This window comes from Lepidochelys kempii, chromosome 2 (genome assembly GCF_965140285.1).
Source record: "Lepidochelys kempii isolate rLepKem1 chromosome 2, rLepKem1.hap1, whole genome shotgun sequence".
NCBI lineage: Eukaryota > Metazoa > Chordata > Testudines > Cheloniidae > Lepidochelys > Lepidochelys kempii.
This window is the reverse complement of record NC_136381.1, coordinates 156,287,830-156,310,163: the sequence shown is the minus strand read 5'-3', so window position 1 is coordinate 156,310,163 and position 22,334 is coordinate 156,287,830. Positions and strand designations below refer to the sequence as shown.

General features: G+C 40.8%; 1 protein-coding gene across 3 annotated transcripts in view; it reads left to right on the top strand.

The window, feature by feature from the left end:
- The window catches only part of NR4A3 (nuclear receptor subfamily 4 group A member 3), a 32,663-nt gene extending 13,866 nt beyond the window's left edge, over nt 1-18,797 (top strand). For all 3 annotated transcript variants that reach the window (XM_073332529.2, XM_073332530.2, XM_078851652.1), the window contains 3 exons: nt 5,953-6,152; nt 7,539-7,717; nt 17,160-18,797. In XM_073332529.2, the coding sequence (XP_073188630.1) occupies nt 5,953-6,152; nt 7,539-7,717; nt 17,160-17,422 (642 nt within the window). In that variant the 3' untranslated portion in view covers nt 17,423-18,797. The remainder of the gene's footprint in view (nt 1-5,952; nt 6,153-7,538; nt 7,718-17,159) is intronic.
- The last annotated feature ends 3,537 nt before the right edge of the window (nt 18,798-22,334 follow it).

Genomic DNA, 22,334 nt, shown 5'->3' with positions numbered 1-22,334 from the left:
AATCAGTACATTGCACAAAGAAAATCCAAATAATCATATAACCTTGGAATGTCAAAACAAATCTTATTTCTATTCAGAACATTGCTACTCTTCATTTCGGAGTTGGTTTTAATTTATGTGTCCACAGTAACAGAATATTAAGATATATGGTTTCCAAAACAATTACTAGGAAGATTGTTTTATAACTTATTAAAGGCCAAGGGCCATATTCGTCTCACACCTGTTTCACTGTTGTAATTCCATGAAGTTCAGACTTGTACTGTGTAAGTGACAAGCGAATAAAGCCCCAAATCTAGCACTCCTTATTCAGGCAGCATTCCCATCAACTTCAGTAAGAATTTTGCCTGATTAAGGGTAAAATAGGGCAGTAATCTGTATTTATAATAAAACCCTCTGTATATAGAGGCCAGAAATTAAGCAAATGCCAGGGTCACAATGCAGAAACAGGAGATGCACTAAGAGTATAATTGCTCCTCCCCTTGAAATCTAAGGAAGCCTCCTCCATGTTTTTGAAACCATGCAAGCTCCAGGAGGTCTGACATAAGCAGGAAGGAGTGGAACAGGGGTGTATGACCACTTTGCACAGCATCAGACTTTCATATCCTACATAAAATAATGCTGCTGTACACAGGAGCTCCCCTTGGGGAAAATCTTGGCAGCAACCACAGGCTCTTCTGACTTTCTCCCAAAGTGCCTCCAGTTTGTGGTGATGTCTCATGGAGTGCAGAGTGCTCCCCCTTCTCTTCAATGGTCTCTTGACTAAGGCCAGGCCTGCTGGTTGTTTTCTGCAGGAGTGAGGTAAACACCAGCTCCTTCCCATGGGGTGATTGTTGGGTTTTCCCAGTGCAGGGAATGATTTGTGCGTAATCCAGGACTGTAGAATTTGGCCCCATTTGGTTTCCTCATCTATTTTTGGTAAAATGTGAGCCTTTCTAGTAATGAATGACATATTCTAGCAGTGACTAACCGTTCAAAGGCAGGAAATACAATTTCTGTCATTCTGCTCATCATGCTCCCATGAGCTGGATTGAGCTACTAGAATTAGTAAAACAAATCTAAGAAATATGTAGAGTTATTAAACATATATTCAATTTAATAAACCTGCTTCTCTATTGTAACACGGAAATATTCACGTTAGAGTTAGAAAATGGTAACATTCTGTGTTGTTGCTGCCATTATAGGTCAATTTAATGTGGTCAAGGAGTGCTTTAAAAATACTGGGCCAGATTTATCCCGATTGACTTCAGATGAGCTACGCATGGGATGGCTTTAGAGCGTTATATTTTTTTCTTTTTGCTGATTTCTGTGGCTCAGAGCATGTCCTGCCTCAGAAATACCTGTGGAAGGGGGAGGAATTTCCCTCAAATCATTCTGTTTGCCCCTCATGGAATGAATGTGCCATAGTTCCACCCCTGCACAACCAAGTAGGTCTCCCTAGGGCCAAGCAGATCCTGGGGTTCTGCATCTCCTCCACATTGGCTCTGGGTCTTCCTGGCTGTGGCTGTCTCCAGAGCCCATTAAATGGGGGCTCCCCAATATGTAGCTCTGCAGAAAAGTTAATACAGCCTGGAGGTATCGTACCTTTTCCGAGCAATTTGTGTGGGGCTGGTGGGTGCTTGCCCTCTCCCAGATCAGGTCCATCTGTTCCCTGACCCACGTCCATCCCCTCGCGTAGTGTGGATATAGGGGGTATCACAAAAGTTGCTACCCTCCAAAATTTCTGCATGGGATGGGGGGATCCACACACAGAGGGTCCCCTGCATGCAAAGGTCTTGGGGGCAGGATCTGACCTTGGGGGAGGAGAGATGTTTTACTTACCCAATAACTATGACAAAGAACATCCAAAATGCATGATGTTATGCAGCACTTTGGAGGGACTTGGCTGCCAGCGTATTTGAGTGCAGCCAGATTTCCCATGAGTCTGGAGTAACTGCCCAGGTCAGTTCCTCCTTCCCCCCCCTTGCCCCCTCCGCATTTTGCCTTTGGGAATTTGTGGAGGTTGTTCACTTGCACTGGAGCCTTCTTATTTTCTAATCACTTATGGCCTCACCATGTAACCTACTAAACAAGTATCCTGCTCTAAGGCCAAAATGATAGGGAGATGTACATTGTGGTTTATGTTTTGTAATAATTAGCAAACAGGCTGACAGCACGCAGGAGTCAGATGGCACACCCAGAGGTGACATGCTCCTATGGCACCACATAGCCACCCCCCTCCTCTGCACAGTCTGAGTAGCACGTAAAACAGGAGTCCAGGAACTGACGGTCTGTGCAGCACGTGCTCCTTGAATTCCAGTGTCACACACGAGCCAGATTAATTTGCCCTGCTAACCTCAGGGGGAAGCCAAATCCCAGCACCCAGACTGAGTATCTGGGCTGAGTACTGGGCAGATGCACAGGGGACCAGTGGTGATGGTGGTGAAATCATCCTCCTAGCCCCCTCCAGGCCATGGAGAAGCTGCATAGCCACTCCACAATGGCTATTGCTTCCAATGGCTAGAATAGCCTCTCTTCCCACTTGTGCACCCCAGGCCCCCTTCATGGCGGGAGGACCAAGGACTTGTGTAACCATGCAATGTGCACACCCTGAACAGCCCCCGTCCTCTCCCTAGCCCTGCATCTTCCTGTCTGCACTGGTTCAGTGTCAGGTGACCCTCCATAGCTACAGGGTCAGGATTTTCCCCATATGAACTTCGTCAGAGGGATCACATGTGCTTTTATGGCTGGGAGAGGCAATGGGAGCACAGGATGAGAAATGGCCCTGCAGCTAATGCTGGGTTGAGCAGACAGGAATTACTTAGCGCCAGCAGAGATACCTCAGATGTGGCCAGAGTTATGTAGGGTTTCCAGTGTCACTTCTTGTGTATCTCCAACCTACCCATGATTCTGAGACCATTCATCCTGCTCATTCTACACCATCGGTGAACCTGCTTCCCCTAGGGGAGTATGTAGTGGACAAGAGCTACACACTCCAGGGTTCCTCTTTGCACCTTCCCCCTCTCACTCCTCCACAGAGGAAGAGCTTGTGGCTGCAGTAACAGCCTCAATCAGATCTGCAAGGGCGGTGAGGTGGCAGTAGTAGGGGCCCAAGAAACATTCCTGTTGTCATTGAGGGAGGCTGGGGGGGTCTTTCCCCTCCCACCTTGTCCCCCCTTGACGGTGCTATCAACGGACTCCTCAAGTCAATGGGCTCTGTCTCTAGCTGCCATTAGAGGGTGCTCTTTGAAGTGCTTCTCTCCGTCAGCTGTGGAGATCTTTTGGTGGGAGGCCCAGGGCGATACTGTTTTGCACTAAATCCCTCCCAGAAATTACTCCGAAGGACCTAGTGGAAGAGGAAGTTGTTACAGCCATGGAGTAAATTCCAGATTCATCTCTCTCCACTCAGGAAACCAGCAGCACTTCTCAGACACAGTAATAGGCTGGGCCACATCACTCTGGCTGTGCTCCATGTCACAGAGAGACTAGGGCCAGGCTTAGACCCTGGCCATAAGATTTGAATTCAGAAATGACAGGATCCAGTAGTGAAGAAGTCGGAAGTGGTAGCAGGGAAGGAGCTGCAGTCTGTTGGCAGGTCATGGGGAAGTTAAGGAAGCTGGGGCTGTTGGAAGGATTGGTTGTGTCAACAAGATGATACATTCTTTACCTAAACCTAAAAATTGTTCGGTTCTGATGATGAGGTCATTTTGGCCAGTTGTTTTACTTTGAACCAATTTTTTATTCAGATGGATTGATGCTGCATGTGTCAGATAAGAAAAGAGATTTATCCCACGTGCCTCTCGCACGGTGAGATAGTGATTTGGAGGAAATCTGCATTTACAATACATTGAGCCAAATTCATCAGTGGGAAATTTAAAAATTGTGATACGTTAAACAGAATTCTTATATCCTTCCAGTTTTAAAAGTGATGCTAACCACCAGATTTCTAGTTTTGTTGACTAACAGCATATGGATAAAGGCCAAATTTGGTCATTTATAAAATGCCTGATTTCTATAAATTTCTATAAAAAAATTAATCACAATTAATCTCAGGATTAAAAAAATAATTGTGATTAATCGTATGAAAATCACTCTGTTAAACAATAATAGAATACCATTTATTTACATATTTTTGGATGTTTTCTACATTTTCAAATATACTGATTTCAATTACAACACAGAATACAAAGTGTACAGTGCTCACTTTACATTTATTTTTGATTACAAATATTTGCACTGTAAAAAACATAATAAATAGTATTTTTCAATTCACCTAATACAAGTAGTGTAGTGCAGTCTCTTTAGCATGAAAGTTGAACTTACAAATGTAGAATTATATACAAAAACCCCTGCATTCCAAAATAAAACAATGTAAAACATTAGAACCTACATGTCCACTCACTCCTACTTCTTGTTCAGGCAATCGTTCAGATAAACAATTTTGTTTACATTTTCAGAAGATAATGCTGCCTGCTTCTTGTTTACAATGTCACCTGAAAGTGAGAACAGATGGTCACATGGCACTGTTGTAGCTGGCGTTGCAAGATATTTACAGGCCAAATGCACTGAAGACTCATGTCCCTTCATGTTTCAACCACCATTCCAGAGGACATGCAACCATGCTGATGATGGGTTCTGCTCAATAATGATCCAAAGCAGTGCGGACTGATGCATGTTCATTTTCATCATCTGAGTCAGATGCCACCAGCAGAAGGTTGATTTTCTTTTTTGGTGGTTTGGTTCTGTAGTTTCCACATCAGAGTGTTGCTCTTTTAAGATTTCTGAAAGCATACTCCACATCTCGTCCCTCTCAGATTTTGAACGGCACTTCAGATTCTTAAATCTTGGGTCGAGTGCTGTAGCTATCTTAAAAATTTCACATCAGTGTCTTCTTTGCATTTTGACAAATTTGCAGTGAAAGTGTTCTTAAAACGAACAACATGTGCTGGGTCATCATTTGAGGCTGCTATAACGTGAAATATATGGCAGAATGCAGGTAAAACAGCAGGGGACATACAATTCTCCCCCAAGGAGTTCAGTCACAAATTTAATTAATGCATTATTTTTTTAACGAGCATCATAAGCATGGAAGTACGTCCTCCGGAACAATGGCCGAAGCATGAAGAGGCATATGAATCTTTAGTGCATCTGGCACGTAAATATCTTGCAACGCCAGCTACAACAGTGCCATGCAAACACCTGTTCTCACTTTCAGGTGACATTGTAATTAAGAAGTGGGCAGCAGTTTCTCCCATAAATGTAAACAAACTTGTTTCTCTTAGCGACTGGCTGAACAAAAGAAGTAGCACTGAGTGGACGTGTAGGCTTTAAAGTTTTACATTGGTTTGTTTTTGAGTGCAGTTATATAACAAAAAAACCTACATTTTTTAATTTGCACTTTCATGATAAAGAGATTGAACTCCAGTACTTGTATGATGTGAATTGAAAAGTACTATTTCTTTTATCATTTTTACAGTGCAAAGATTTGTATAAAATAATATAAAGTGAGCACTGTACACTTTGTATTCTGTGTTGTAATTGAAATCAATATATTTGAAAATGTAGAAAAATTTCCAAAATATTTAATAGGTTTCAATTGGTATTCTATTGCTTAACAGTGCAATTAATCATGATTAATTTTTTTAATCACGATTAATTTTTTGAGTTAATCACATGAGTCAACTGCGATTAATTGACAGCCCTACTATAAATCCATATAGTTATGGTATTCAAGAGCTACCTATATTAAAAGTAAAACACACATATACACACACCCACACACACACACATATATATATATATATATATATAGGCATTACATTCATATTTAACTGTTTATTATCCCTTTGATAAAATAACCTACTGTCTTTGCTGCTGAGGGACTCACTGGAAAAGCACTGTTGAGCAGACAGCATTGTATGTATTGTGGCATTCTTTAAAAACGCATAATATTACTTTCTGTGGCTTTCATTTTAGTACTGTTCCACTGACCAGGCTGCTGCAGGCACAGATGCAGAACATGTACAACAGTTCTATAATCTTCTGACTGCCTCCATTGACATATCCAGGGGCTGGGCGGAAAAAATTCCAGGATTTACTGATCTCCCAAAGGAAGATCAGACATTACTCATAGAATCAGCTTTTTTGGAGCTGTTTGTACTAAGACTCTCCATCAGGTAATTACTTGTGATTGAAAATAATCCCAGATTAAATTGATGTGAAAAACTGTGAATTTCTACTTTTTTTTTTAAAGGATAAGTAGAGCGATAGCTTTACTTTTGTCATTTGTGAAAACAGCCGAAAAGAAACAGCAACAAAAGACAGAAAATACTGTAAAAAGAAAAGGAGGACTTATGGCACCTTAGAGACTAACAAATTTGTTTCAGCATAAGCTTTCATGAGCTACAGCTTATGCTCAGATAAATTGGTTAGTCTCTAAGGTGCCACAAGTACTCCTTTTCTTTTTGAGGATACAGTCTAACACGGCTGCTACTCTGAAACCTGACAAAATACTGTGTTCAATTTGTGATACAAGTGAAGAAAAATAAGAAAATAATGTACAGAAATGGAATAATATTATTCTCACTAATGTGCTTCTATTTATTGGATTTACCAAATCTTCTTTTCTCCTTTTAATCATAATTTGTCCTTGTTTACTTGCGAGTGAGGCTGTTTTGTACTTGCCTATATGACCTGTAGAAGAGCATTTGTAATGCAATGGTTTGGAGTTTTTTTTCCTTTCACACAGATGTCTTGAAATTCTGTTTTGGAAGGGGATAAAGGGGCTCCAAAATCCTGTTCAGATTGTTTTTCTTCCTAATACCAAGTCATTTCATAGAGTGAGGTGCCATTTGTCAGCCTGGCACTAGTTAAGACATTGTATCTAAGATAGTTACAGGGAAATCCCAGGATGGAGTTTTGAGTTATGCCCCTGTTTCTTTAGGGCGAAGATGAACTATGTTTGATTGTTTATTTGTTTTTATCAGGGATTCTTTTTAGTGTTTAGTTATAGTCTGACAAATACTGTGAATTTTTCACATAAGAGATTTTCTGCCTTGAGTATTACAGTATGTTCTGTGCGTTTGTGTACATTAGTTTATATATTTTCTATTGTTTTGTCTTCAACAATTTTTGAAATTTGAGAAATGTAAGGGAGGAAACACTAAGGATCACAGAATGAAAATAATCTCTGCTTTCTCCAAGTCATATTATTACTGTATTTCAAAGCATATACACTTTGTCTTCCTTAGGTTCAAACATACAGTATTTAATGTAAAATGTCTCTGCTGCTTGTGCCTTTGGCAGGACCAAAAAATCTTAACTAATTAGACAATCTACAGCACATGCTACAGTTAACCTCAGGCTTATAGCTCTCCAAAGTAAGCAATCATAGAAGCTTGTTTGTTGTAGTTTTGCCCACAGGAAGAAGCATATTGTCAAACATAAATGCCCACATATGCTCGTAATAATATGTGTTAGATATTAAATGATACACATTTCACTATTGTTTGTACATCTTTTTGTAAAATTATGTGTGTTTATGATTTAAATTTTTTTTCAAGATCTGATACTGCTGAAGATAAGTTTGTATTCTGCAATGGACTTGTGCTTCATAGACTTCAGTGCCTTCGTGGATTTGGGGAGTGGCTCGAGTCAATTAAAGACTTTTCATTAAATTTACAGAGCCTTAACCTTGATATCCCAGCCTTAGCATGTTTATCAGCTCTAAGTATGATTACAGGTAAGTGCTCTTTTGGTAACAGAAATCTTCAAATACTAGCACTGTATTGTTAGCATAGATCTGAGCACTTTCAGTCAATTTTGCTATATTCCAGATAAGGTGAGCTTGATTTTTGAACATTTGTAATGGCGATATTGAAAGTCTGGCTGGCAATAGTGTACATTCACTCACTCACTCACTCACGGAAACACCTATTAAAATGGAATCCGAATTACTCCCTTTTTCTCCAGGGTTTTATGTTTTCTTGGAATATTCTTTAAAAAGGTGAAATACATCTCAAACCATATAGCACTGGGGGCAGGGGGATGCAATAGGAATTTTTCTGCATAGTGTTAGTGAATAATTTGTGTATACATAAGACCATTTCAGCCCCCCTGCTGCATGGGGCAAAGGGGATGAAACTAGTACAAATGCCTACCACATCTGGCTAGTAAGCACAGAATGGGGGCATTGTAACCTGGAAAGCGTAATTTCTCTACAGCAGAAGCCCTTCCATTTAAACGTTGTGGACTTGAGGCTTTGTGTGATTTGGGGGGCACAGCTGACTGAAGTGGAGTGAGCTGGGGGCAGATGTCCCTGACAATCTTATAGAAATACAGCAGGAGTTACTGTTACTCAGAGCAGCATTCACTTCCGGTCTTTTCTGTTTAACCCCTCTCAGAGAGGATGATAATGTACAGATGCAGCTGGGTCTTCAGTGATGATACAGTGCCTCGTTGTACCATGGCTCTAAGGTGGAGAGGGGCTGAATCTTTACAAAGATGCCCTGAGATCCACAGAAATGGAAATGGATTTCCTCACAGATCTCAGGGCATCTACAAAGTTGTAAGTTTTACTCCCAATCCCCTGCAAGTAGCATCATTCTTTCACCCTGGATGCGATGATTCTCTGGAGACCTGAGGTGAAATCCTGGCTGCATTGAAGTCAAGGGCAAAATTCCCATTGTCTTCAATGATACCAGGATTTCATCTGAAGAGTTTCTAGGGTACTTTTCCCTCCTGCACTTGGGGATGATTTAGTACATACTAGTTTTAGCTTCAATACTGGTTTCCTATGAAAAGTATTTCCTTATTTTTAAAATCAATTTGTACTCATTTCACCATGATTAAGAGAGGTACAATAAGTGCCAGATTCTGATCTCATTTACACCATGTGTACATGCAGAATAACTCAGTAGGGTTACTTTGCTTTACACTCATGTAAGAACCAGGCCCAAAATGAGTGAATTGTTACAGCAAGAAGAAAATGTTCTTGACTTTTTTTCTCCTTTTACCTAACTATGAGACCTGTTCCTAATTATTTTCCTGGAGATTTAGGGGATTTAGTTAAAGGAATAAAACCTAATGCAAGCATTCTGTGAACAAGTGATATGTTCTTCCTCATATACCTGAACGCTGTTTTAGCATCATGGTGCTTGCTCATTCACACCCTGTTCAGTTGCCCTTACATAAACAAGTAAAGATTGTCCTGTGGCTGAGTTGGATGCACATAAAACGTTTAATGACAATAACTTTTAATATATTCCCATGTTTCTTGTGGTTTCCAGTGATAAAAGCCCTTTTGGTATAGAGATATTTGCTGTGTTTTGTTAGTCTTCTCAAAACCTCCAGACAAATGAAAGTAATCATTTCCTCTAAATATGAAGAAATAACATTTCTCTCCCTACCAATGTTGTGTGTCTGTATTTGTCAAACATTGATATTCTTTTTCCCTATATTTGTAATGGAGCTTGAAGTTGATCTAAATTTTTGTTTATTCCTTTGTCTGATGATGTTGGCATATCTCCATTAATATGTTTTTTAAGAATTTACTATAAAATGATGAGTGGTATAGAAAGCCCAGAGAGAGAGAGAGAGAGAGGTGATTGCAGTAGAAGGAACAGCACAAAATACTGTTTGAACTGCTTATCTTTATTATTTCTCAATGATAGCAGAATGGGGAAATGGTTATAATCTGGAGAATGTTCTAGTTTAATACTCCTTGTTGTGGGATTTGTTCATGGAGAATCACTTCCTGGCTTTCCCCGACAGCCTGAGTATGCCACTGCACAGACTTGTCTCAGGCAGCACCAACTTCAGAAACAGTCCCTGCACCATGTATCTAAGTAAACAGAAGGGCTTCTGAGAGTGGTGCTCTGCTTGTTCTGCCTGACCTCAGGAGTGCTCTTCATGAATCAAAGAGGCCAGTGCTCTCAGGAGGGGGTGGGGGGAAGTGGTATGGTAGTCAGTGGGATGCTGGGAGCAGGAGAGAGGAAGGGAAGTAGTTGGAGGGTGTTTGAGAGAACTCACTCTCCTGTGGAAGGGCAAGGAAAGAAGACAATAAAAGCCAGTACTGGGGCTAAAAGAGGTTTTCGTTCTCCCTCCCCATCCCCAATCCCTGTGCTCCCAGTGGTCAAGTCCTCCCCCACTCCCCAAATCCCACTGAATGCCATTCTCCTTTCTCAACTGCCCAGCCCAGCCCCTCTGCTTTTACTCTTCTGTGCTGCTAAACCCTGCCTTCCCCACAGTAAAATTAACCTGGACCATTTCACTCTCCCAAAGCCAGACAACCCTCTCACCCTCACATCCCGCAGTGATATACCAGCAACCCCTTCACACCAGGCTGTCAAATCCTGTAGCTGCTCCCCCTGGCCTCACTGCACAGAAGCAGCATCACACATTCCTGTAGCCCAGCTGAGAGAGCATGCATTCAGTGGAACGGAACGGATGGACTGCAGCTGCTCGTCCCAGCCACTGGGGAACGCTCAAGCTCCCACTCTGCAGGCAGCCTGTCTGCTCCTCCCCTGCTGGATTTTGGGGAAGAGCAGCCAGGGAGGGGAGTGGACCAGTGCTGTCCTCAGAAATCTCAACATAGTATCCAGCTACCCTCACTTAGCTTCAAACTACCCCCCAGTTACCCTCCAGACATCCAGCACCCACCCATCCCAGCACTCCCAGACGCCCTACAGTACCCAACCACCCCAACACCTTCCAGACATGCATCCATCTACCCAGTATCTCTCGACACTCTCCAGTAACTGTGTGAGCATCCTCCGCCATTCTTCTACCTATCCCAGCCAACCCACTCTCAGCTGACAACTTTTGTGCCTCTCCATGTCCTACTTCCTTCCCCCAATCTCCTCCCCCTGCCCCAGTGTGGGTGAAAGCATACTGACAAGATGGAACTTATGGTTATAGGCAAATTATTTACAAATATGTAAATTGACTCATTAAATAATTTGTGTAATGTCACACTGGGACTACACACAATTTGAAGGGTGTTGTAAGTATATTGTCAATACTAAGTACAGAGATAAATTGAAAGGTATCCAGCAGCATGAAATATACAGAAAAAGACTAAAAAGACAGACGTTTTTAATTAATTAAATAGGCACATTATGTTATTAATGTAAAAGTCCATACATGTGTTTTTTTCTGTTTATTTGATGTTCCGGGCTTTGACGCAGAATATAAGACAGTGCGCTGCAGACTCAATAGGTCCCTTATGACAGGTCATAAAGTTATAGTATTGGCCTTCACCCAGATTAGAAGAACTGACATCTGGTCTGATGAAGGTGGGTCGCAAACAGTTAACTCAAAACTCCACGATACCATAGTAGGCCTTTTTTATTTAAGGTGCTCCTCTAGGATCTTCCTCTCTCTGTCTCTGTTCTCCTTTTTACTTCCTTCAGTTAGTTAGGCAGGGCTAGACACATCTTCCTCCAGAGCACGTCAACACTGCTTTGAGCATCAGCCAGAAGAGAGTAATTAGAAAACAGTGCAAGACGCTCTCCCCACATCCCCATGAGAGCAAGAAATGAGTTCTATGCTGTTCTGGTTTTTTGGATCACTTTCGCTAGAGATTTTGAAATGTGGGATCCAAAGGTCTGAAGAACCAGAAGATGCTTAAGTAGAACAGTGCCAACATGGAAAGCACAGAGCCAGTGAAGCCCGGAATTTCTTTCAATTTTGGAAGAGGAAGAGCTTGTAAAAAGGGAAGAGGAAATCAAATAATTATACTGAAACTGGGAGAGACCCTAATTTTCAATATAATTGGCTAGGAGGCCCTTTTTGAATCTGGGACATTCACTGTTGTTGTTGCATCCAGGATATTAATACATCTCTGGTGGATAGGAATTAATTAAACAAGACCCAGATTGACTTAAATACAGAGCCTAAAAACCCCTTGTATATTTGCAGAGGGTGGTGTTTTCTAGAGAGGTAGGCCTGCATCACTGAATTGGTCCTATCCTGCTATACTCCACCACTGTCCGGAGTGAGGGAGGGCAGGCAAGCTAAGCCTGGAACTTTGCTCTGGTCTTTCATTTTCTTCCTGCAGAAGTGTGACCTTCAGCAGATTTATCACCAGAAATCACATAGATATCTCCTGGGGTGAAATGTAGGGAAAGCAGAAGGGTGTGAAAAACTGTCTGTGTTCAAATTTCTCAGGATTAACTCCTGACTTTGCAGAGGTCTAGATGCCAAATTTCTGAAAGACTCCTGACGATGAGTCATTTTATTCAGGTTTATGGAGGGAACACCCACCATGAGATACCATTTTTGTTGCAAAAGTGGGTGACAGGCCAATTAACCAGGGAGAGATTAACAAGGCAGAAAAATCCTACTTTTCACCTGCCCTGCACCTGCTTCACTGCTACTGTAAGGAGGTCTGTGTACAATAGTATTTGTGCACCTCCTCCGTTATTTAGTGAAAACCTCTTTTTTGACTAGCTGTCCTTCTTAGGTCAAATCCTGCTCTCGTTATTCACATGTGCACTGCCGCTGAAGAGAAAAGGCCTAATTGAGATCCAGAGGCAACGGTTACAACTCCATTGACTTCAGTGTAGTTGCACTTGCTTATATCAAAGGCCTGCTCCTGCTCCCATTGGAGTCAGTGACAGAATGGTGGGCTCCAGGTCTTAATCTGACCCAGTGGGAGGACGCACATGGATAAAACAAGCAAGATTTGTCTCCATCTGCTTAGAGTCACTTGGATGCTACCAGAAAAGCACTTTCCAGTGACTTCAGAGATGTGATAAACTAATAGATCAAAAAGAAAAGGAGGACTTGTGGCACCTTAGAGACTAACAAATTTATTTGAGCATAAGCTTTCATGAGCTACAGCTCACTTCATTGGATGCATTCAGTGGAAAATACAGTGGGGAGATTTATATACATAGAGAACATGAAACAATGGGTGTTACCATACATACAGTAACGAGAGTGATCACTTAAGGTAAGCTATTACCAGCAGGAGGGCGGGGGTGGGGGGTGGGGAATAAACATGGGGAAATAGTTTTACTTTGTGTAATGACCCATCCACTCCCAGTCTCTATTCAAGCCTAAGATAATTGTATCCAGTTTGCAAATTAATTCCAATTCAGCAGTCTCTCCTTGGAGTCTGTTTTTGAAGTTTTTTTGTTGAAGAATTGCAACTTTTAGGTCTATAATCGAGTGACCAAAGAGATTGAAGTGTTCTCCAACTGGTTTTTGAATGTTATAATTCTTGACGTCTGATTTGTGTCCATTTATTCTTTTACGTAGAGACTGTCCAGTTTGACCAATGTACATGGCAGAGGGGCATTGCTGGCACATGGTGGCATATATCACATTGGTAGATGTGCAGGTGAACGAGCCTCTGATAGTGTGGCTGATGTGATTAGGCCCTGTGATGGTGTCCCCTGAATAGATATGTGGACACAGTTGGCAACGGGCTTTGTTGCAAGGATAGGTTCCTGGGTTAGTGGTTTTGTTGTGTGGTGTGTGCTTGCTGGTGAGTATCTGCTTCAGGTTGGGGGGCTGTCTGTAAGCAAGGACTGGCCTGTCTCCCAAGATCTGTGAGAGTGATGGGTCGTCCTTCAGGATAGGTTGCAGATCCTTGATGATGTGTTGGAGAGGTTTTAGTTGGGGGCTGAAGGTGATGGCTAGTGGCGTTCTGTTATTTTCTTTGTTGGGCCTGTCCTGTAGTAGGTGACTTCTGGGTACTCTTCTGGCTCTGTCAATCTGTTTCTTCACTTCAGCAGGTGGGTATTGTAGTTGTAAGAATGCTTGATAGAGATCTTGTAGGTGTTTGTCTCTGTCTGAGGGGTTGGAGCAAATGCAGTTGTATCGTAGAGCTTGGCTGTAGACAATGGATCATGTGGTGTGGTCTGGATGAAAGCTGCAGGCATGTAGGTAGGAAAAGTGGTCAGTAGGTTTCTGGTATAGGATGGTGTTTATGTGACCATCGCTTATTAGCACCATAGTGTCCAGGAAGCGGATCTCTTGTGTGGACTGGTCCAGGCTGAGGTTGATGGTGGGATGGAAATTGTTGAAATCATGGTGGAATTCCTCAAGGGCCTCTTTTCCATGGGTCCAGATGATGAAGATGTCATCAGTGTAGTGCAAGTAGAGTAGGGGCATTAGGGGACGAGAGCTGAAGAAGCGTTGTTCTAAGTCAGCCATAAAAACATTGGCATACTGTGAGGCCATGCGGGTACCCATAGCAGTGCCGCTGATTTGAAGGTATACATTGTCCCCAAATGTGAAATAGTTATGCGTGAGGACAAAGTCACAAAGTTCAGCCACCAGGTTTGCCGTGACATTATCGGGGATACTGTTCTTGACGGGTTGTAGTCCATCTTTGTGTGGAATGTTGGTGTAGAGGGCTTCTACATCCAGAGTGGCCAGGATGGTGTTTTCAGGAAGATCACCGATGGATTGTAGTTTCCTCAGGAAGTCAGTGGTGTCTCGAAGGTAGCTGGGAGTGCTGGTAGCATAGGGCCTGTGGAGGGAGTCTACATAGCCAGACAATCCTGCTGTCAGGGTGCCAATGCCTGAGATGACGGGGTGTCCAGGATTTCCAGGTTTATGGATCTTGGGTAGCAGATAGAATACCCCAGGTCGGGGTTCCAAGGGTGTGTCTGTGCGGATTTGTTCTTGTGCTTTTTCAGGGAGTTTCTTGAGCAAATGGTGTTGTTTCTTTTGGTAACCCTCAATGGAATCAGAGGTTAATGGTTTGTAGAAAGTGGTGTTGAAGAGCTGCCTAGCAGCCTCTTGTTCATATTCCAATGTCCTAATTTAGATTAAAAAATTTAGAGATTTGGGAAATAAATTGCCTGTGGCCTAGATCTTCAAAGAGATGTTGGGGCCTAAATACCTTTAAGGATCTAGCCCTATGTGCTTAAGTCCAGTAGTTGATTTTCCAAACTCTGCAGCAATGCACAAAGTAATGGGATAGGTTTACAGCATCTCCACTATACTACACAGTTATTTATTTTTAAAGTCAGCCTGTGGATCTGTTTAAGTATACCAGCACTCTGGACCTATAAATATGTCTTCACTAACATTGCTAAAATACAACCTTAACGCAGATTAAAAGGTGGGAACACTTCAAAGATTTAAAGATTAATTTAACGTTTCACAGAATTCCCCAGAAGACTTGGGCCAAAAAATCCGCACAGATTTTTCAACTTTCATAAAATATTTAGTCACTGTGTTCTTTAAATGGCAGTATCCGTCTAAGTATTTACTCTAGGTGACCTGTACAGTCAGGCTTACATAATTACATTATACACAATTTACTGGAAATGTATTAAATATTCAGTGACTCTTGTGTTTGAATGTAAACAAGTCACTTCAAATATCTAGGTTTTGAAATTCCTTGAAGGTGAAGATGTTTGAGCAGCTGTTACTAGCTAGATGAGTATTTTTCATGTATTTGTTACATATTGATGTCAGATTGCTGGCAAACGGTAGAGTATATTAGCTTCGGGCCAAAGGTTTACACATGTGGGGCCTGATTCTGATCTCACACCAGTATAACTCAGGAGTTAGCTCCATGGAAGTCAATGGAGTTACACAAGTGTCAAACTGGGAAAAATGAGAGGATGATCAGACCCATACACTTCTGTCTACTTCTATTGCAGTTGCCTCCATTTTAATTAGTTTATCAAAAACATATATCCCGAGCAGTCACTACAGAGAGGAATTCAGGAGCACGGTCCCCCACTACACATATACATATACGTGCATGCCTGAGAAGAGTGAGGAGCCCACCAGAACCCCTACACTTTCATTATTCCTAGTTTTGGGGGCAAAGAAGAATGTGCTCCCTGCATTCATTCCACTTTTTAGGGAGATGACCAGAAGAAAGTGCCTCCTGCCAGATCCTTCCTTCCCATGGACAATGGAAAAGAGGGGAAGAAAGACTGGGAGAATGGAGCATAATCTTGGCATAAGGATGGGGAGGGGCCCTACAGATAATTGGGAGTGCATTGAGCATAAATCTTTCACAACTCCCCACTTCCTCGCCTCCCACCGTTCTCCCACCATATTTCCTTGATTGGTTGCAGGCCTAACTATCTACAGTATACTATGTTTGCTAGTTAATTTAATCTGTTTTTTCTTGCTCCTCCCTGGCAATTATAATTGTATTTAAAACAAGAAAGATGATAACGTTGCTTGTGAAGCAAATTCTTACGTTTCTGCACATTTGAAATTCAAAGACAAATTAAAATGCAACAGTTATTTGAGATTATTGTTCAGAAACATGTTACATTCATTCATTCATCCAGTAAGTATTGACGGCAAACAATGATGCAAAGCTTTCTTTTCGTATATGTCTGCTAAGAGACTGTTTTTAATGAATCACAAATATGAAGCTTCCTCCTCAAGCTTAATGAACTGAGGATGTGTAACTTCACTGCAGCATTTTAACAGAACATAAATAGGGGAGGGTGCGGGGAAAACACCTTAGCTAGAAGCCATTGGTTTGGTTTTAGGAATTTCAGAAGTTTTTCATGATGGGTAACACAGTAGCTCTTTTACTTTATGCATTGCTTGCTCGAAGGTGGAAATAGTTGACTTCCAGAGTTCCTTTATCTCAGACTTTTTAGTGATAAATAAAAGCTGTAGATTATCAAAATAAAAAAGAATGGTTGAGGTGCCTTTGGTTTCTTGCAAGAGTGTCTGTAAATTCCTAGTGGAATTCCAGGCCTAGTGCTGATGGAGCTGGCAGTGGATATTGATCTCCACTTGAATTCACTGAATAAATAATGGTTGCCATAGTTATTGAGCATTCACAACTGGTAGGGAGGCAAGGAAATCTCCAAAACACCTCCTGTGATCATTTTGCCATAAAATTGTCCAATTAACTGATGCTTTATATAATTAAAAACGTAGGTAACTATGTAGATAGCTCAGGTTTCTTATATTAATTATAATTTAAATTATAATTGAAAGCAAACATTAAATATTTTGGTTGCTAACAAGAAAGGGCAATTATTATATCTTCTTATTACATGAAACAAGGTCAGTCAATATTATATGGCATCACTATTCTAATATATTATTATATACTTTCAAAGGTCTTTGTTTTGTCTGTTACAGTATTACCTAGTTATAGGTTGATTACCCTGGAGTAAGGAGCAGATTTATTCTCATAATGACATTGATTTGGCTGTTCTCTTGCCATCCTTTCGCAGAACGACATGGATTAAAAGAACCAAAGAAAGTGGAAGAGCTATGCAACAAGATCACTAGCAGCTTAAAAGATCACTTAGCTTTCAGCTGCCAAAACAAAGGACAGCCACTTGAGTCTGCAGAGCCTAAGGTACTGGGTGTTCTTGCTGACTTGCGTTCTCTCTGCACACTGGGACTGCAGCGCATCTTTTACCTGAAACTGGAAGATTTGGTGCCACCCCCTTCCATTATTGACAAGTTGTTTCTGGATACCCTACCTTTCTGAGTCTCAAATTACCCTCATGAAAGTCTAATGCCCACCAGAGCAGGCAAATGGATTGTGACTTACTGCTAACATTTCTGCGCTTACATAACAGAAAAGCAACTCCAGCCCTAAAATGAGGACTTTTCAGGCGCTTTTTCCTTACAAACTAAGGCCTAAAATTTAACGGCTTACTATTTGGGGGTTGTGTTCTTGTTTTTGTTTATTTTTTGTGTGATTTGGGTTTTTTTACAAATTGCTAATAAGGCACTTTTGGACAATGCTATCTCAGCAGTAAAAGGTTAACAAGACTGTTTTAAATCTATTGTGTAACACCTCGTCCTATATGGGGAATACAAATGTAGAAGCTGTGTTTGAAAACAAGAACAACAAATAGTTGTTTGCCAGGGTAGTATGTGTTTTGTGATGATATCTTTAGCATACTTCCTGTATCAAGGGCACACATCTTGGCACAAAGTAAACAAAAGTTCACTTTTTTTAACAAAGTACATTCAACTGAATATTTCGTATAAATCAGATATAGCAAAATGACAATGGCTGTTAGCTCCCATGTTCAAGTGCAATTTTTTAAAGTGCTGTCTTACTAAGTCTTGTTTATTAACTAATTTATTTTACTATGAAAATAAAATCGAAGAAATCAAGTGAGAAGATTACATGCACTAACTTACATGACAAAGTTTCCCAAACTTGAATCCATGTAGTGTGACTTACTGACAAATGTATGTGGAAGACACAGGGACAATTTGTGGTTCAGCTGAGCACTTGTTCCTTAGATAAGGAAGTAAAAGTAAGTAGTGATTGGAACGCACAGGGTCAGCATCAGGGATAGTTAAGTTTTAGATTTAATCTAGGTAACAAGTTAGTAAACAGACACAAGACGGTTCTGAAGAACAAGCAAGTCTTGTAAAATAGTCTGAATGTAAGAGCTAGGAAGGCTATAGTGGGCTGCATTTAAACATTCCGTGTTCGTACTCCTTTTTTGTATGTTTATATTGTTGATGCCATATTAATATGAAATAATTTGTTGCATAGTGTCTTTATTTGTATAAACGTTTGTATGCATGGTATATTGTAATGGCTTTGCCTGTATTTATTGCAATGACTGCCAGCTCATGGGAGCCGTGTTACACAAAGTAACTAAATGGGGTGTTCACACTGACTCAGATACACCAGTTAGAGAACTATATATATATACATACATACATATATATATATATGCATATGCATATACATATACATACATATATATGTGTGTGTGTGCGTGTGTGTGTATATATGTGTGTGTGTCTTTTTATTAACCATTTGTATATAAAATATCTGTCACTTCACAAGCAAAATTATTTTACAGTTTATTTGCAGTGACTTTTAAGGCAGTACTGTTTAGCACTTTGATATTAAAATCTTTCTCATGTTTTGCTAAATTCAAATAATATTTAAAGATTTTAGTTCTAAAAAACTTTATATGCACTGTATTAAGTCAAAATTTTGTTGGTCATTTTGCTAAGAAAATTTTTTTGAATGTCAACCTGATGTCACTGTATCTTTTGTTAGCTTTAAACGTTCTAGCTTTTTGTCCTTTTTTAAACTATGCTGTTTATATGGAAATTAAATTATACTATCAAAGAGATGCCAAATGAATTGCCTAATTGCTGCAACAGATAACCCAGATATCAAGTCATTGTATTCTTTTCAAGTAGTCATCTGGTATTTTATCACTTATTATGTTTGGATGTGCTTTTATGAAAATTATTCTTATATCAAGATTTCTAGTAGTATCAATAGGAAAACAGACTTCTAATCATTATAGTCAAGATTTCCAGTTTACCTGAATATTTGGAAACGTTTTGCTTTTAGTATTGACTTGTAAGCTTATGTGCAAACATAATAGTATAATTAAATATCAGAGAAGCTAACATTTCTTGTAGGTTGGTGTCAGATGCCTGATCTGCAAGACAAATGTATTTTGACCTGAATTTGAAATTTTGTGTATAATTTGTATATACAAACGTGCACACACACACTAGACATCCAAAAGTGTGTTTACTTCTGTCCCTTTGTGTAAAACAAAAGGCCTAAACACCTCTGAGGATCTGGGCCAAGGTCCCTTGAGAAATCATCTTTATTTCAGGACAAATCCTGAAAGCTGCTGAGCACCCTCAGTTCCATGCTGAGGACTTTCAGTGCTTCATGGGACTGGTCCCTTGAAAAGTACTTTCACACAAATCAGCATAATTTTTCTTGGAACAAGATACGTTTATTAGGAAGCATGGTTTTGATGGTAGCAGGTCCAGGGTCCTGTGTTAGACTTCAAGTCACCAATGTGCTTCAGTTTTCCATAGCCGTTCTTTACTGTGATACTCTCCAACATCATGTAATCTGTGGAATATCCTTCACATTTATTTAAATTCACCGAATGGATGTGTGCAGTATGATCTGTGACGGATCACGAGAGCAAAAGAAAGAATTAAAGAAGATTAGCCTGCTACTTTTATTCAAGTTCTCTCAGTGTGAACATGCCTTTTTGCAGGCTGAATTCAGGAATATATCAGCTGTTAAAGGAGAGTGCCTTGCTTTTATTTCAGACAACGGAGTATTTCAAAAGTTTCTCTGCTCTTCTAACAGCAGTGTGGGGTTTTTGGTTTTTTTGTTAAGCTGTGGGTTGAAAGAAATGCTCTTGTACATATACAATGTAAATTAAAAACAATTAAATTGAATAACATTTTTTCAGAGGCCCCCCCCCGGTGTGTTTAATAAATATGCTTAATTCTGATGTGAATTTTTTATCGTTTGTAAAACCGCAAAAGTGTGTCTACTTGAGGCTTAAAAGTGGAAGCAAGCTTAAGAACACTGAAAATTGAATGGCTACACGTTGCATTAAAATATCTTAAAAAAAAAAACACCTTAAAGCAAAACGAGCCGGTATTGCCAACCCCAGATGTTCAAAAATCGTGTGTCAGATGCACCAAAAATCATGAGATTGGCTTTAAAATCATTAGATTATGTAAAAATAATGGATTTCTATTTGCCTTCTGCTTTTTAAGCCTTTAGGATGCACTGGGGTCATATTTCGAAGCTTCCTCCACAGCTTCCTCCACAGAAATCATCACATCTCCACTTGACTCCAGGAGCTGGGACTTTAAGGACAACAACAATTACCATGAGACTCATGACAAAATCATGAGAGCTGGCATCACTGCGGGTTAGTTACAAAATCTTAGCTAGATTTTGAGGGCCAGATTACAGCTGTCTGTGAGAAAGCCCTAAAGGGGAGTCCCTCCCTTCCAATAACTCTTCCCCCCCCCCCCCGCAAGCAGCTGTAATTTACCTGCAGGTGATGGAGTGTAGAGGGGCAGGGATGGAGGGGATGCCTACAGTTCTCACAGCACCAGAGGGGTGTGTCCGGATAAAAGGAAGGCAGGTCATGACCCCACCCTCCACCACAATGAATCACAATATACTGGCAGGAGAATGCTCCAGGTGGTGCCAACAGCACTTTTTAAAGCCCTGGCAAGTCCCCCTCCTCAGTGTGATTCTCCTTTGTAGGAGGGGTCATGTAGCCCTTACTAAATAAGCCTGTGTAATTACCACTGCATTTTCTAAATGGTTGTAAGAAATGTCTGCCATTGTTTCAATATCTCCATAACTACAGATGGGCTCAGGGGAGAGCACTTGTTTTAGTGGAATTTCCCAGCAGGAGGCCAGGTCAGATGAGGTGCAGTAGGACATGGGGGCTGCAGCTCCCGAGCTGAATGTGTGGCAAAGCCGGAGATTGTCAAAAGCGCTTCAAAAGGAGTCCTTTTTTTGACACGCATTCTTTTTAAATTAAACAACAACACTTCAAATTGTTAGTGAGAGAGACGCAGAGTAGCTTTCAGCTTTGAAGTCTCTTATTTGGTCAGATGCTGAAATAGTGGGTTACATTCCCTGGGTCTGATTTTCCCCCCTTCAAAATAAGAGTTACTCCCACTGATATCACATGTATTTAAACTCGCAGTTATGGCAACGGCAGTGAATTGTGACAGAGGTAGGAAAATAGAACCACGTCCTGGCCTAAACGATCAGGGGCTTGCCTCCTTCTCTGCCCCAAGCTCCCATTGAACTTAAAGTACTTTTGGGTGCGCAGAGAATGCAGAACTGGGCAACAGACTGTCAAGACTGCAACTTCCTATTTCCTTGTTAATTTAAATATATTAAATATTTAAGTGACTTAGTCCTTGGAATGAGAGGTGTGGTCTGACCACTCAGTTCTTCAGTGGGAGTTTGGCCTGCGTAAGGACTGCAAGGTCAGGTCCATATGGTAAGTCCATCCTGTGAAGGAGGTGTGAACAACAGCCTCAGTGACCCTTTGAGGGTGAACATTTCTGGAGTTGCGGTAAATCTCTTTACTACTACAGAGCCATTTCCCTTTTAACATTCAAGTTCGTTCACAGAATTAAAATATTCTGTATAATCCATAACACAAGCCTAAAGCTTTGGTTATGTTTAACTCGAGGTAAAGTAGTTTTGTATAGCTTGGAGCATGTTTTTCATAAAAATGGCAATCCCCTTGGTGGAGGAAATTTGACATGCGTTATGATTGATTATGTCAGGTTTCAGAGTAGCAGCCATGCTAGTCTGTATCCGCAAAAAGAAAAGGAGGACTTGTGGCACCTTAGAGACTATCCAATTTATTTGAGCATAAGCTTTGATGCATCCGATAAATTGAGCTGTAGCTCATGAAAGCTTATGCTCAAATAAATTGGTTAGTCTCTAAGGTGCCACAAGTCCTCCTTTTCTGATTGATTATGTGTATTACAGCAGCATCTAGAGGCCGCAACAGAGATGTTAATCACTATGCCTAACACATGGGTAAGAGGCAGTCCCTGTACAGAATAGCTTACAATCTAAATAGGCAAGACAGACAAAGGGTAGGAGA